The sequence below is a fragment of the Episyrphus balteatus genome, chromosome 3 (genome assembly GCF_945859705.1).
Source record: "Episyrphus balteatus chromosome 3, idEpiBalt1.1, whole genome shotgun sequence".
NCBI classification, from domain to species: domain Eukaryota; kingdom Metazoa; phylum Arthropoda; class Insecta; order Diptera; family Syrphidae; genus Episyrphus; species Episyrphus balteatus.
In genome coordinates, this window is record NC_079136.1 from 105,450,650 (window position 1) to 105,467,061 (window position 16,412).

Here is a 16,412-nt window from a genome sequence, read left to right on the forward strand (position 1 = left end):
ACACGCACAAATGCTCGCTATGTGTATCAGCGCCAGCGTGAGCATGTTTGTAAAGGAGTTTTATAACAAAGCTTCGTTAGATTTATTATTAATAAAATCGAATGGGTCTTCCGTAGTATTGAAGTAAAATGTTTACGCTTAATAATACCAATACATTACTACATTATTAAAAATATATACCTACCTTTAAACTCATAATGAATTAGTTCCCTGGGTATCATGTATAAAAATGAAGCTTGAGAAAATAAGTAAAGTTAAACTATTTTTTTCAAAGCTTTAAGATGTCTGGCAAAAAAATGGCTGTCGGAGTTGGTCTGGCAGTGTTAGTTATACGATTTTTTTCTTGTCTGAGTGCAACCTACACGCCTAGGTTCTTGTTACATCTGATGCAAATTACCCTGTACTAAAACCTTTTTCCTATATTAAAAAATTGCAACCTTTTTGAAGTTTTTTTCCTTTTCATATAGCCTAGAACGCAGCCGAAGAGAAACGAAAAATGTTTAAGTCTCCATAGTCGACAACGAAAATGCTATCGAAAAAATATCATCGAGTATTCTGTCAAAGTCAAATAAAAAAATCAAGAAAAAACAACAGAAAATAATTTTTAACACAAGAAATAAATAAGTTAAAAGTGAAAAAACACTGCTCTTGAAGTCAAGAAAAATGCACAGGACAGTAAAAAGTAACAAATGAGTGAAAACTCTCCAATTTTTCGCTAGAGCTGCGTACTGAAAAACGAAAAGCAAAACGAAATTTTCGTTCAGGATTTCGTTAACGAAATTTGTATGGAAAATTTCTTTTCGCTTCAGCCGCGTACTAGACTATAAAGTTCAAAACTTTTAATAAACAAAGAAATTTGAAAAAAATAATACATAAATCTCATCAGAGAGAGAAAAGTCAATTTATGATTTGATAATTTATGCTGGCTGTTAAAACCATTGATAATATCTAGTGTTTTTTTATATGATATTTACGAAATTTTTTTTGTATAAGGTTTAGGAAGGCTTCTACAAAATTTTGTTGCTCGCTTACGCTCGCATGTAACAATATATAAAAAAATTTTGCCCGGTCTGAGCTAACCCCTCCCGAAATGAAATCCTAGCTACGGCTATAGCCACAGCAACAAGGAACAGAGTACACTCCAGGATTTTGAAACTGAATTTTATCTTTTGGGGATCTTAAAAGTTGGCGAATTTTTGCTGGAGGTTTGAAAACAGCTTTTATGCCATGTTTTGATAAAATTCTTCCTATTGCTTCGGAAACTCCTTTTCTGTACGGAAGAAAGGCCCGTTTTTCATTCAGTTGTGGTGAATTTTCTAAATCATTTCTTTCCTTCGGCTTCCAGGAGCGTTGTTTAGAATTGTAACCATTTTTCAAAAGAGCGGCGTCAACGTATTTTAATTCTTCTTTAACAGTCAACCCGTGACCACGACAAGTGTAACCCTGTCGAAACGTCGGGAAATTTTAATCGATTCATTTCGTTTAATAAAAAAGTCCGAAAAATTAAAAACTTAAAAACGTTAAACGAGTGTTTAAGAAATTTTTCATCGAAAATCAGTTTATTAAAAGCTTAAATTACTAAATTGACAATTTTTTGATAAAATATAGAAATACTCCCACAACACTTTCTTATATGATTTTCAAATTAAAACGGTAATTTTATAAGATGTTTTAACATCAAAGGTTTAAAATAAAAATATACCTTTTGAGAATGAAACTGCTTTACACGTAGATTAAATTATTTAATAAAATGTTACAGTTTAAAGAAAACATGTTGCAGAAATAATTTTAAATCGCATGTCAAATGTATTCCTGCACATGTTAGTAAAAAAATGTCAAAATCAATGTACAAAATTTTGAAATGAATTAAGGCATAGAATTTCTTCAGTTTTGCTTAGTCCACATGTAACTCCTTTATAATAATAAAATAGAAAATGAAAATGCAGCGAGAAGAGGAAAATGATGAGTTTAGTGCGGTAGAGGATAACTAGTGCGGTAGAGGATAACTATAGCGATATGAAAGAAAATAAATAACAAATTCAAAACAAGCAACATAAATATAACTTGAGAGTTAGAGGAAAATAAATTAATGGAAAAATGTTGTAAATTATGGAATGTAAAATTGGCAACGAAATCATTAATTTTTAGTTAAAAAAAGGAGAAGTTGGTATAAAGGTGTAAGCTTAAGACAATTTTTCTTACTCTCTCATTTCTTATGTATTAAAATAAGAACATGTTACCCCAGATAATATAGTTACATAGATATCGCATCCAGTGCAAATAAAAATGACCACTTTATTTATCCCTTATTTTCAAGAGATTTGTTATAATCAAACCTTGCAACCAAATTCAACAGAACAAAATCAAACAACAAGAACAAGATTTAGCCACAAACGCTAGAGCTTGCAAGTTGCATTCGAAAGAAACAAATATTTTCTTTTTGTCATTCCTTTTCGCGTGCCAACACAACTCTCATGTAACATATTTTTAAAAATTCGTAAAAAATATTCCATTAAATATTTTTTTAGGTTTCGATGCCTCAATTGAAAGATAATGATGCCTAGTTACTGGATTATTACAAAAATTTAGTCAAATATCATACCATTAATTTTTTTTTATCGAAAAAGGAACTGAATTTCACATTTTTTCTTTTTTTTAGCAAAACATTTTTCTTATTTATGGTCATAATTTTGAAAAAAAGATATAAAAAAGTAAATCCAGAAAGTGTTTTGCTTTTTGGCTTAGAAGAAGTAGCATATATTATTGTTCCATAAAAAATTATTTTCTCAGTTGTCCGACTTTTTTTGGTGGTCATAGGCAGGGCATGTTACTTACATGCAACATGAAAAATAACTTTTTGCTATTCATATTTCTTAGTTTTGATGTTTTTGATACGATAATACTGAAAAAACATTTTTTAATATTGATTTTCATAGTTTGGGTTCGAAAGGGTTAAAGCGGTTGAGCGAACGACTTATTTCATTGATGGGATGAGGATGTCTAATGTGCGTGTGGTGATGGCTTTGTTTTGTCTTGTGTATACAATACATAATGTATGTTTTTTTTTTGTATGGATGGGTTGTGTTGTGGGCAGAGATACCCAAAAGAGATGGGAAACTACTGACGTCAAGGCCCCAACCCATAGCATCCGTTGCGTCCGTTCCGTCAATCCATCCGTTGAAGTTGAAGGATGGGACAGAAAGGGGTGACCCATAGAATACGTCGTACGACGGATTGCTTTTTGACAGCTCACTTCAAATTCCAAATTCGATATTTTATCGCTGAATGTGCACTAAGGAAGTTCTGATGCAAGAAATTTTTAATTATTATTGTTGTTCTTTTTTTTTTAATAAAATAAAATGCACGACTAGATTTCCTCTAGGTACTTGCTCTTCAGTTAAAAATAATTTTTATAACAAATTATGAGTTGTAGGTATGACTTTGGCATAGTAAAATTGAATTCTATAACAGAATTTGAGTATTTAATTGATATAATTTATTAGATATATCATTAAATGTTACATTTTCTTCACAAATATACAATTAAAGTTCACAATTCATAAGATCGGAGAAGAAAAGAACTCAATTCTTAGTTCTGAAAATCCCCGGTGTGCATTCAGAAACAGAAAATCTAACTGATCTATTGTTGACAACCAATGTCAAAGGATACGACGGATGAAAAAGTAGAAAGTTGGCCTTTCAAGCAAACAGGTAAGACCGCGGTCCGAATCCGCTCCGCCTCAGGCGGAGCTGAGTCCGACTTCGAGGCAGAAACTGGTCCGAAGGCGGCTCAAATTAGTATGGAAATTAGAATCACCGCGGAGCAGATTTTGTATGTATTGGTTTTTTCACCACGATTTCTCCTTCGACTTTGTGTTCATATACAAAAAGTTGCAAATGTGTGAGTGCAACCCCGTCTTTCGCGGTCGGAGGGGGGCTACTTCTTCCGTCGAATCCGGGCCAACCCATAGAATCCGTTGCGTCGAAGTTTTTGACTGACCGCTCGATAAAATACACACGTTCTTATGGGAAGCGACCCATAAGCGACGGATCGGACGGACTCGACGGAAGAAGTAGCCCAACTTTCTACTTTTTCATCCGTCGTATCCTTTGACATTGGTTGTCAACAATAGACCAGTTCGATTTTCTGTTTCTGAGTGTACACCGGGGAATTTCAGATCTTATGAATTGTGAACTTTAATTGTATATTTGCGAAGAAAATGAAATAAAAGTAACATTTAATGATATATCTAATAAATTATATCAATTAAATACTCAAATTCTGTTGTAGGGTTCAATTTTACTGTGCCAAAGTCATACCTACAACTCATAATTTATTATAAAAAATTGTTTTTAACTGAAGAGCAAGTACCTACAGGAAATCTAGTCGTGCATTTTATTTTATTAAAAAAAAAAAGAAGAACAATAATAATTAAAAATTTCTTGCATCAGAACTTTCTTAGTGCACATTCATTATCGATAAATGTGCACTAAGGAAGTTCTGATGCAAGAAATTTTTAACTACTATTGTTGTTTTTTTTTTAATAAAAAAAAGACTTGTGGCACTCGAGGATTTAATGATATATCTAATAAATTATATCAATTAAATACTCAAATTCTGTTGTAGGGTTCAATTTTACTGTGCCAAAGTCATACCTACAACTCATAATTTATTATAAAAAATTGTTTTTAACTGAAGAGCAAGTACCTACAGGAAATCTAGTCGTGCATTTTATTTTATTAAAAAAAAAAGAAGAACAATAATAATTAAAAATTTCTTGCATCAGAACTTCCTTAGTGCACATTCATTATCGATAAATGTGCACTAAGGAAGTTCTGATGCAAGAAATTTTTAACTACTATTGTTGTTTTTTTTTAATAAAAAAAAGACTTGTGGCACTCGAGGACTGCCGCGGTTAAGCTATTGCATTGCATTTTTTGTCAACTTATGCAATTATAATTTGTTTACCTACCAATGATCAGGTTTTGTATCTACCTCTCAATTCATATACCTTCAACAACAAGGTCACATTTGAAAACATGCATACACACAATCTCATGTCATAAACTTCTCCAGACCAAAAAAATTAGAAAACACAAAACTATTTTTTCTCTACAATCGCAACGCAACACCTTTGCTTTACTCGTTCACAAATCACAACAAGTTGAACAAGAAACAGAAGAATGGGAAGAGAAAACAAAACAAAAGCAAAGAAAGAAAAGATAATTTTTTTTTGCTTTTGCTCATTTTTTGACAAAACCGTGTATCCGGGCCGGATAGCCGGCCTCGGTTATGTGTGAAATGGGCCTTACTCCTTTCTTTGTTGTTTAACACAATTTATATAACCCTCTCTGTCTGAACCAAAAACCATTCACACAAACAGCGCTTGCTTGCTCTCGTTCGTCTCGATACATGGAAGCTTCGTACAATTGTACATTCGTACCATGTACACACATACCATACACGTTTAGTGAACCATCCATGTGTGTGGCGTAATAATTTTTCGTTACTATATTTTTTGTTTAGTCCCCATCCCCATGCCAAGGTCGGCCATAAAATCTATGCAATAGCTTAATAAAATGCGCGACTAGGTTACATGTAGGTAGTTGCTCTTCAGTTAAAAAAAATATTTAATAACAGATTATCATTTGTAGATATGACTTTGGCATAGTAAAATTGAACTGTACAACAGAATTTTAGTATTTAATTGATATAATTTATTAGATATATCATTAAATGTTACTTTTATTACATTTTCTTCACAAATAAACTAATAAAGTTCACAATTCATAAAATCGGAGAAGAAAAGAACACAGTTCTTAGTTCTGAAATTCCCCGGCGTGCACTCAGAAACAGAAAATCGAACTGGTCTATTGTTGACAACCAATGTCAAAGGATACGACGGATGAAAAAGTAGAAAGATGGGCTACTTCTTCCGTCGATCCGTCGCTTATGGGTCGCTTAACATAAGAACGTGTGTACCCTTCAAGCAAGAAAACGGAGTCCAGAAAAGACAGTCCGACCTCCGACCGAGAAAAGCGGGGTTGCACTCACACACTTGCAACTTTTTGTGTATGAACACAAAGTCGAACGAGAATCGTGGTGGAAAGTGAGAAATGGAAAAAAAAGTGAAACAGACATAGCCAACAAGAGCAAAAGCGTCATTTTGTTATGTTTCGTTGAAGTGTATAGTCGTGTCGCGTCGTGTCTCGTGTCGTTGTTATTATAATATTAGTATAATTATAAACAATATCAAATTATAAACAATATGGAAACAAAAAAAGGTATGTTGTATATATCGCTCAAAGTGTTTGGGTTAAAATGTTGTTTATTCTTGTGTTGTAGATGTAATCTCTAATGATGAAGAAAAATCTAGAAGGTGAAACATGCGATTGGGTATCTAAAAAAACACCAACAACAGCAGCAGCATCAAATGAAATAAAATGAAAAAAAGTGAATTGTATTTTATATTGTATTTATTGTGAAAATTTCGTTTGCCAAAATAAAATAAAAAATAAAACAGTTTCAGTAAAAAAAAAAATTAATCTTGTTCTTTTTTTGGTCGCAAATGCGAAATGTCATCCCTTTCTTATTCCTCTTTCTGGTAGGTTTTCGCTGCTCCGGCTCAGGTCCGCCTTCGGCTCCGTTTTCTCGGAATGGAGATTTTCACCACACCAATACATATGCAATCGACTTCGCGGTGATTATAATTTCCATACTAATTCGAGCCGCCTTCGGACCAGTTTCTAATCCGAAGTCGGACTCAGCTCCTCCTCAGGCGGAGCGGATTCGGACCGAGGTCGGACCTGTTTGCTTGAAGGGTATTTTATCGAGCTGCCAGTTGAAAACTTCGACGGAACGGACGCAACGGATTCTATGGGTTGGGCCCTTCATACGAGTTTGCCTACAAGCTCCGTCGGACACTTTTGGCTAAGTATGCGTGAATAATCGGACGCTTTTGGCTAAGTATGCGTGAAAAAACGTACGCTTTTGGCTAATTTGCGTGAAAACACTGTGTGCGTTTTTCACATTTATTTACGAATACAAAAGAAATTACAACAACACGAAATAAACAAATGGGTTTTGCGGGGTAAAACGTACAAAAGTTTCCCATCTCCTTTAAGTATCTCTGGTTATGGGCATCATTGTATATATATTTCTATAGTACTATCATGAAGTCGAATTTAGTTTTTCTTCATGTCGCCACTTTTTTGAGGTGGCGCTCAGTGTGTTTTTTTCATACAAATTCTGCTTTTTTAAGTCACCACTAGAGTTCCTAAGATCGTTTTACTTCATGATAGTACTATGGAAATATATATACAATGATGGGCATAAACAAAAAATACCAAGACTGGAAACTGAGGGGTCTAATGACGTTTGCCTACAAGCTGCGAGGTGTGGTGAATGTCGTCAATCTATCGTTTGGTTCGTGTTAGATGTGTGGTGAATGTCGTGAATCTATAAATGTGTGCATGTTAACGTCATTTACCAACGTGGTGGCTTTCACATATATTCACAGACAACACTGTACAAGAAAGGGTTTTGGGGGGTAAAGGAATTTGCACATGAGAGCGACCAACGAATGAACGAATGGACGAACAAACGAGATTTAACACATTTCTACGACTCAATTTCAAACAAAAAATGATTCAAATTATAAGAAACCAATTGATACTAATGTTAGAATACTAAAATTTGCATTTTATTTGCTAAAATAAGAAAAATTTGTAAAAACAATTTGGTAGTTACGAATTGCAGTTTGGTTGCTACGAATTGTCAAACTCTATTCGCGTTCCACATACCATCCACACTACAACGAATAAATTGTTCGCGCGCGACTTAACCTCAAAATTACTCTTGTACCGACTTAACCTCAAAATTAATCTTGAACCCAATTGACAATTCGTCGCTGTCTGCGAATTGAAATATTAACTCATGTGAAAGATATGTCAAAATATGCGACCATCCACAGTTCGCAGTTCGTAGTTCGTAGCTCATGTGCAAAGTCCTTAAGACGTACGAAAGTTTCCAGTCTTGGTATAGTTTGTCGATGGTTGTGGGCTGCGTTGTGGTCGCCGCGTCCGTCGGCGGCGCACAGTGTGACGACTAGTGGAAAAAAAATAAAAAAAAAGAATTTGCCAAAAATGTGAAGCAAGTACCTATGCCAAACTCAAGGTTATAAGTCTGAATGAATAAATCGACAGTTAATTTATGATAAAGTTCAATTTTCTGTTGTCAGAGATCCTCAGAAGATCATTAAAAAAAAAAACAAACAATTAGAGTTACCGGTTAAAAGACCATTTACTGAAGAAAAAATATAATTATTCTAACTGCAAATCAAAGCTTCTTTGTTCGTGGAAAGTACTAACTTTGATAAGCCATATAAAAAGTGTTTTTATTTAAAAAAAAGAAAACAATTATATCTTTTAAAAAAAGTAAGTTTTTTCTGCAGAAGCTTGCGCTTTCTCTAGGGAGCTTTTTGATGTTTGTTTTTCCAACCCAACAGCCCGATTGCGTGGTGTTTTGCTGTTAATGAAGTCAAAACTAAATATGCAATCAAATTTAGAGCCTGAAAATCAAGAAATCTTAGCAAAACACTTGTTTTTTTATTTTTTTCCGGAATTCCCATACATACAAGTTCTTGGATTGAATCATAAAAGTAGGCGTGGCAGGGGGCGAATAGAATCGACACTATTTTGTATATTTGAACTCGCCTAGATAATCAAATTTCTTCAATTTTATTCAAATTGTGCAAAAATTTTCCATAGAAACCAAATAATACTTTTCTAATGGCCTTTGACCTTCTTAATTTGAATCTAGAATTAGAATAGCTCTAACGTGCAAAGTTTTTCAGATATTGAATTTTGAACGTCCAAACACTATTTTTGTAATTTTTTGGCATGGTAATATCTCAAAAAAGTGATGTGATAGAATTATTCTGACTTCGGATTCGAGCTCAGCGCACAAATAACCATTAAAAAAATATACTTTGATTTCTATAAAAAAAATTTTGACTAGTGAAATCGAACAGGGCAGACAAATCGAAGGCCTTGGTCGATTTCACTAGTCAAACATTTTTTTTTAACTAAATATATTTTTCTGATGGTTTTTTGTGCTTTTTGCTCAAAAAACATTTAAAGAAGACAGAAAACATAACAAAGTAATTTTTAACCAATTTTTGTTAAAAACCAATCATTTTTGTAAAAGATAAAAATAAAAACTCAAAAAATCGTATTTTTGCATTTTTTCAATGTTTTTGAGGTTATATAAAAAAATGGTTTAAGTAAAAGTTGTAGAAATTTTTACTATCTACAACTTTTGTATTCAACAAATTTTGTTTGTGGTCGAAATAATTCAGATATATTAAAATTTTATCAAGCACATATTGAATTTTAAAGACGTTGATTTGCTGATGTGGTTCGATGAGAAACATGGCCCGGATTTGGGTTTAGAACTAAAGTAAGTCATACAATCAATCTTTATATTGGCTTACCTCCGAACATTGTAGAAAATTTTGATTCTTCTTTTTTAATTGTTTCTTCCACTGGCAATTGAATTTTGGGCACGTTTTTTCGTTCATCTAATAGAACTTTAGCTGGTGTAAGATTCCTTTGATCGTACGTTGTGCATACACTATCTGTTACTGACCCCGATGAACTGCTTTCAGTTAAGAGAATTTGTTCCGAAGGTATTTTATTTTTTGTTTCTTCAACAATTTTATTTTTATCACTCTGTAAAAATTTTGCATCTTCTTGACATTCAGAATAGTTAAAACAATCGGTGATTATTTCCAAATTTGAAGACTGACTAATTCTTCGATCTTCGGAATTTTTTCGACTCGTATGTATATGATCGATCACTTCAATGCTACTTTGACTAGGATTACTAATAATGTCCACATCACTTTCGCAATTTGATTTAAAATCATTTTCACGGTCCGCAGCTGAGCTGCCAACAACACTCTGATTAGAGTCAAAAGATCCCTGGGAGTGAGAAATTTTTGAACATGATGATGATTCATTCAACGAATTTATGGAACCTGTAAGAAATTGATAAGTAACGATACTTAAGATTAATTTATCGTTAATACACTGCGCGTCACTTGAATAGAAACAACATTTTTTCTTTAGAAAATAGCGATTGGCGCTTTGGTGAGGTAACTAAGTAGATTTTTGGTTTTGCATTTTCAAAGAGGAACTTTTAACAAACAATGTTGTAAAAACAAAAAACCGAAAACAGAAACCGTGTGGCTACTAGTTGCGTTTTTTCGCATTACTTCGCAAAAAACAGTGTTTTTTTTTGCGTCACTTGAATAGAAACAAGCTCTTAAATTAGATAAAAATGATGAAAAATCATGGACAACACTAATATTAGTAAAGCAGTATTAAACTTAGACATTATTTGCACATTATAACCAATTACACGGTGTAACACTCAAAATATACGCGGGCGGAGACCTATCAGGTTTTGTAGAGCTAGTCGCACTGAATAGGAAACGGTATTTGAAAATCCCCTAACACCCCCAAAATCTGAAGTTACGGGCAAAAAACGGTTTTTTTGGACCTTCACCCATTGAAAAAATTCTAGCTTCGACAATTTTTTACCCATTTTCGATTATTTTACAGTTTCTGATAGAAGATAAATATACCTTTTCAACAATGTATAAAACATGTAACTCGGTTAAACCACTTAGAATTTATAAGCTGTCGAAGTTCAAAAATTCCATTTTTTTCGTCATTTGCCCAACTTCGGCATCAATTTAAAGTATATGTTTTCAAAACAACATGCTATTTAAAAAATATATTCATAAACAATATCTATTTCCCAATCAATCGAGGTATTTTTTATGAAAATCACTCCAAAATTGGCTGAGAAAAAAAATTTTTTCGATTTCAACTTAGATACAGGAATTCGAACTTTTAGGTATAGAACAAAAATGTTGTTTCGGCACGTAGAAGGAAAACCTGGGCGCCAGGATTTGATAGAGGGTTTTTGTAGAGGAGCTCAATACAAACATTTTTTTTCTTTGGAAGGGGGTCTTTCTCCCCCCGTTTAGGTGGGAGGGGCACTTTTCTAAAAAAAAATTACCAAAATAAAAAAAAAAATATTAAAAAACAACGGCAACATTTACAGTAATAAATGATACCATTTCCGAAAGGAAAAATTGTACATTTGATTCTAATTTTTAAATCAATATAATATAACCAATAGTTTTTGAAATAATCAATTTCAAAGTTAAAAATAGGCGAAAAAAAAAAATTTTAAAAACTCATTTAATACTATTTTTGTCCAGACTGTGAATTTTAATAAAAAAAATTTTAACACACAAAACTGCCTCAATTGATTCCTTATCGAACAGTGAAAACTATATGTTTCTATGTCTTCTAGTTTTCGAGAAAATTGAAAAATAAAAACAAATAAAAACAAAAAATATTTTGAAAAAAGAAAAATCTGATAAAATAATTTTTCAATTTTCTCAAAAACTAGAAGACATAGAAACATATAGTTTTCACTGTTCGATAAGGAATCAATTGAGGCAGTTTTCTGTGTAAGTAATTTGTTTACTAAAATTCACAGTCTGGACAAAAATAGTATTAAATGAGTTTTTAAAAAAAATTTTTCGCCTATTTTTAACTTTGAAATCGATTATTTCAAAAACTATTGGTTATATTATATTGATTTAAAAATAAAAATCAAATGTACAATTTTTCCTTTCAGAAATGGTATCATTTATTACTGTAAGTGTTGCCGTTGTTTTTTAATAATTTTTTTATTTTGATAATTTTTTTTTAGAAAACTGCCCCTCCCACCTAAACGGGGGGAGATAGACCCCCTTCCAAAAAAAAAAAATGTTTGTATTGAGCTCCTCTACAAAAATCCTCTATCAAATCCTGGCGCCCAGGTTATCCTACTACGTGCCGAAACAACATTTTTGTTCTATACCTAAAAGTTCGAATTTCTGTATCTGGGTTGAAATCGAAAAAATTTTTCTCAGCCAATTTTGGAGTGATTTTCATAAAAAATACCTCGATTGATTGGGAAATAGATATTGTTTATGAATATATTTTTTAAATAGCATGTTGTTTTGAAAACATATACTTTAAATTGATGCCGAAGTTGGGCAAATGACGAAAAAAATGGAATTTTTGAACTTCGACAGCTTATAAATTCTAAGTGGTTTAACCGAGTTACATGTTTTATACATTGTTGTAAAGGTATATTTATCTTCTATCAGAAACTGTAAAAAAATCGAAAATGGGTAAAAAATTGTCGAAGCTAGAATTTTTTCAATGGGTGAAGGTCCAAAAAACCGTTTTTTGCCCGTAACTTCAGATTTTGGGGGTGTTAGGGGATTTTCAAATACCGTTTCGTAATCAGTGCAATTAGCTCTACAAAACCTGATAGGTCTCCGCCCGCGTATATTTTGAAACCTCATTTTTGTAACACCGTGTTATGGGCTATGAGCTACCAATAGGCACCACAGAAAATGTATAAATAGCAGCTAACATTGGAAATGCACTTGCACTATGCAAAATCGCGGAAGATATTGGAAAATTTGCCAAATTTGGATGAGAATATTTTTAAAATATCGTAAACTAGTGATTGAATAAAAAAGTAAGACATGTGAGTCCCAAATCAAGAGCAGATAAAAAAATAACTTAAAAACTAGCTGCAATTTCCTTCACTTTGCCGCTGAAATTGGTCGAAAACGTGGTGTTAGTGCGATGGTAATGTGTTGGTTTGTTCCATCATGGAAGTTATAAAAGGTGCACAACATTAAAAAAAAAGCCTCAAAATGCAAAATAACAACATTTTAAGTTCTACTAAGATTACAAAAAAGTTAACTATTTTATAGTTGCATTCGAACTGAAAAGAAGTGAGGTAAAGAGTGGTTTTTTAAAGGAAAACATACTAACTCAGATGGACCACGTTAATAATAGGGGAACCCGTCAAAAGTGTGAAAACAAAAAGTATTCACGACTTTTAGTATTAGGTAGGAAAGTATGAACAGATAAAAGTATTCAAGGAAAAAAGTATGCGCGACAAAAGTTCGAAAAATGGAAAACTATTATTTTGACTGGGTTTTGATCTGGCAATAGTTACAAAGAGAAATGAGAATTTGCGAAATCAAATGTGGCGATGGACAATTCTGATTGGTCAAGAAAGAATAAATAGACGAATTTATTGTTAGATAGGGCTGGGGTCTCAGAAAAAAAGAGAGTATAGTATACAGAAATATTTATTCATAAGGATAGGAGGTCTAAATTTAATTTTCAGTCTCGCAGCTGCGATGAGCGAGGCAAGGTTAAGAGTGAGAATAAATAGACGAATTTATTGTTAGATAGGGCTGGGGTCTCAGAAAAAAAGAGAGTATAATATACAAAAATATTTATTCATAAGGATAGGAGGTCTAAATTTAATTTTCAGTCTGGCAGCTGCGATGAGCGAGGCAAGGTTAAGAGTGCGCTCGATTTTTTTTTATCCGTAACAAAAGTGTGAAAACAAAAAGTATTCTCGACTTTTAGTATTAGGTAGGAAAGTATGAACAGATAAAAGTATTCAAGGAAAAAAGTATGCGCGACAAAAGTTCGAAAAATGGAAAATTATTATTTTGACAGGGTTTTGTAAGAGTGAGAATAAATAGGCGAATTTATTGTTAGATAGGGCTGGGGTCTCAGAAAAAAAGATTGTATACAGAAATATTTATTCATAAGGATAGGAATAGGAGGTCTAAATTTAATTTTCAGTCTCGTAGCTGCGATGAGCGAGTGCGGAGTGTTGGAGTGCGCGAGATTATTAGTCCTTTGAAATGTTGCAAAATTTTGACCGAACCTTGCATTTTAGGTAGGACAAGATTTTTTTGTTTTGATGTGTAGAGTAGGTTAATGGGAGTATACAATCTAGTTTTCGGGGTTGAAAACCCCGTTTAAACTGTTTTTTAATAATATCTTGCGAACCGTTAGTCCCACAAAAAAATGTTTAAGATGGTTTTTGTAGATAATTTAGTTCTCTACAATTTTGATTAAGGTACTTTTTTCTTTAACATTGGAAATAAGAAAGTTGTACTTGAAAATAGATGTACATTTTCAAGAAAAAATACTTTAAAGGGCCACAACTTTTTTTCTACAACTTTTATTGAAAAAATTCTTATGACAATTTTTAAAGATCATTTAATTTCCAACAATTTGATGTGCTCATTTTGCAGATTTCGTTTACATAAAGGTGCTGCAATGGTTCTACAACAAAAGGTAACAATTTATTTTGGTACTTTTATAACATATATTTTATTTTTTTACTTCAATACGAATGATTTCGAAGGAATATGTAAGCTGGGTCAAAGCAGGAAGAAAATCGTATAGTATAGGGGATTTCAGGTCCTGGGGAACCAGGGCAATTTTCTAAAAAATATTTTACTTTTGAAAGAAAAAAATTATTTAAAACCAACGATTATTTTATTTTTAACGATTATTCTATTTTTAATTAAACCTGTTTTATAAAATAATTTTCAAAATCAAGACTTTGAAGAAAAATTACGAAAAAAATATTTCCAACTAATTTTGTTCAAAATGTTATGTATGTAATTAAGTGATAATTTAGTTTTCAAAGTTCAATGCTGTTATGTGTTTTCAAACAAAAACAAAAAACCGAATGCAAAAGAGTTTTGTCATTTTCGAGAAATTAAAAGAAAAAATCTATTAAGATTCTTTCTTTCATGGGGTAAGAAACCCCATTATTTTTTGTGACTGGATAAGGATATTCAAATGGAAGAAATAATTTTCTTGAAACTTAAGGATCAGAAAACATGGTTTAAAATTCTTTTCATTATTATCAAATGCTTGCTTACATATTTTGTGTTGTTTTCATTTAAAAAACTGAGATTTTATTGCTCCAAAGTATTTATCTCAACTCATTTTTAGTGGAGGAAAAATGGTTAAAGTTGATGGATTTAAATACTGTGTTTCATTCGTACAGAATATCCTTTATAAGATATTTTCGTGAAATTTCAACTCAGATAAAGATTGAATTTAATGTGTGCACAGGACATTTTTTATTTATGATGGTTTTGATTAATTCAAGGTTAATCGTTCGAACAAAATTAGTTGGAAATATTTTTTTCGTAATTTTTCTTCAAAGTCTTGATTTTGAAAATTATTTTTTCATTAACTATTTTATAAAACAGGTTTAATAAAAAATAGAATAATCGTTAAAAATAAAATAATCGTTGGTTTTAAATAATTTTTTTCTTTCAAAAGTAAAATATTTTTTAGAAAATTGCCCTGGTTCCCCAGGACCTGAAATCCCCTATACTATACGATTTTCTTCCTGCTTTGACCCAGCTTACATATTCCTTCGAAATCATTCGTATTGAAGTAAAAAAATAAAATATATGTTATAAAAGTACCAAAATAAATTGTTACCTTTTGTTGTAGAACCATTGCAGCACCTTTATGTAAACGAAATCTGCAAAATGAGCACATCAAATTGTTGGAAATTAAATGATCTTTAAAAATTGTCATAAGAATTTTTTCAATAAAAGTTGTAGAAAAAAAGTTGTGGCCCTTTAAAGTATTTTTTCTTGAAAATGTACATCTATTTTCAAGTACAACTTTCTTATTTCCAATGTTAAAGAAAAAAGTACCTTAATCAAAATTGTAGAGAACTAAATTATCTACAAAAACCATCTTAAACATTTTTTTGTGGGACTAACGGTTCGCAAGATATTATTAAAAAACAGTTTAAACGGGGTTTTCAACCCCGAAAACTAGATTGTATACTCCCATTAACCTACTCTACACATCAAAACAAAAAAATCTTGTCCTACCTAAAATGCAAGGTTCCGTTAAAATTTTGCAACATTTCAAAGGACTAATAATCTCGCGCACTCCAACACTCCGCACTCGCTCATCGCAGCTGCGAGACTGAAAATTAAATTTAGACCTCCTATCCTTATGAATAAATATTTCTGTATACTATACTCTCTTTTTTTCTGAGACCCCAGCCCTATCTAACAATAAATTCGTCTATTTGTTCTTTCTTGACCAATCAGAATTATCCATCGCCACATTTGATTTCGCAAATTCTCATTTCTCTTTGTAACTATTGCCAGATCAAAACCCAGTCAAAATAATAGTTTTCCATTTTTCGAACTTTTGTCGCGCATACTTTTTTCCTTGAATACTTTTATCTGTTCATACTTTCCTACCTAATACTAAAAGTCGTGAATACTTTTTGTTTTCACACTTTTGTTACGGATTCTAATAATAGTCCTATTTCATTGGTTTATGAAAGAATAACTTTTATCGCATCGCCACCAAAGGGCACTAAAATGTGTTATAGTAATACGCTTTGTTTTTATGATGTGCAATAGCAAAATTGAAGCTTCACGCTTCGAAAAAAGATGCAAACTTTT

General features: G+C 32.1%; 1 protein-coding gene across 4 annotated transcripts in view; it reads right to left on the bottom strand.

Moving 5' to 3' along the window:
* Nucleotides 1–16,412, bottom strand: part of LOC129916475 (serine/threonine-protein kinase 11-interacting protein) — a 65,563-nt gene that overhangs the window by 5,879 nt on the left and 43,272 nt on the right. For 3 of the 4 annotated variants that reach the window (XM_055996462.1, XM_055996460.1, XM_055996461.1), the window contains one exon: nucleotides 9,495–10,040. The exons of the other annotated variant lie outside the window; for it this stretch is intronic. In XM_055996462.1, coding sequence (XP_055852437.1) covers nucleotides 9,495–10,040 — 546 coding nt within the window. The remainder of the gene's footprint in view (nucleotides 1–9,494; nucleotides 10,041–16,412) is intronic. 4 annotated transcript variants of the gene reach the window in all.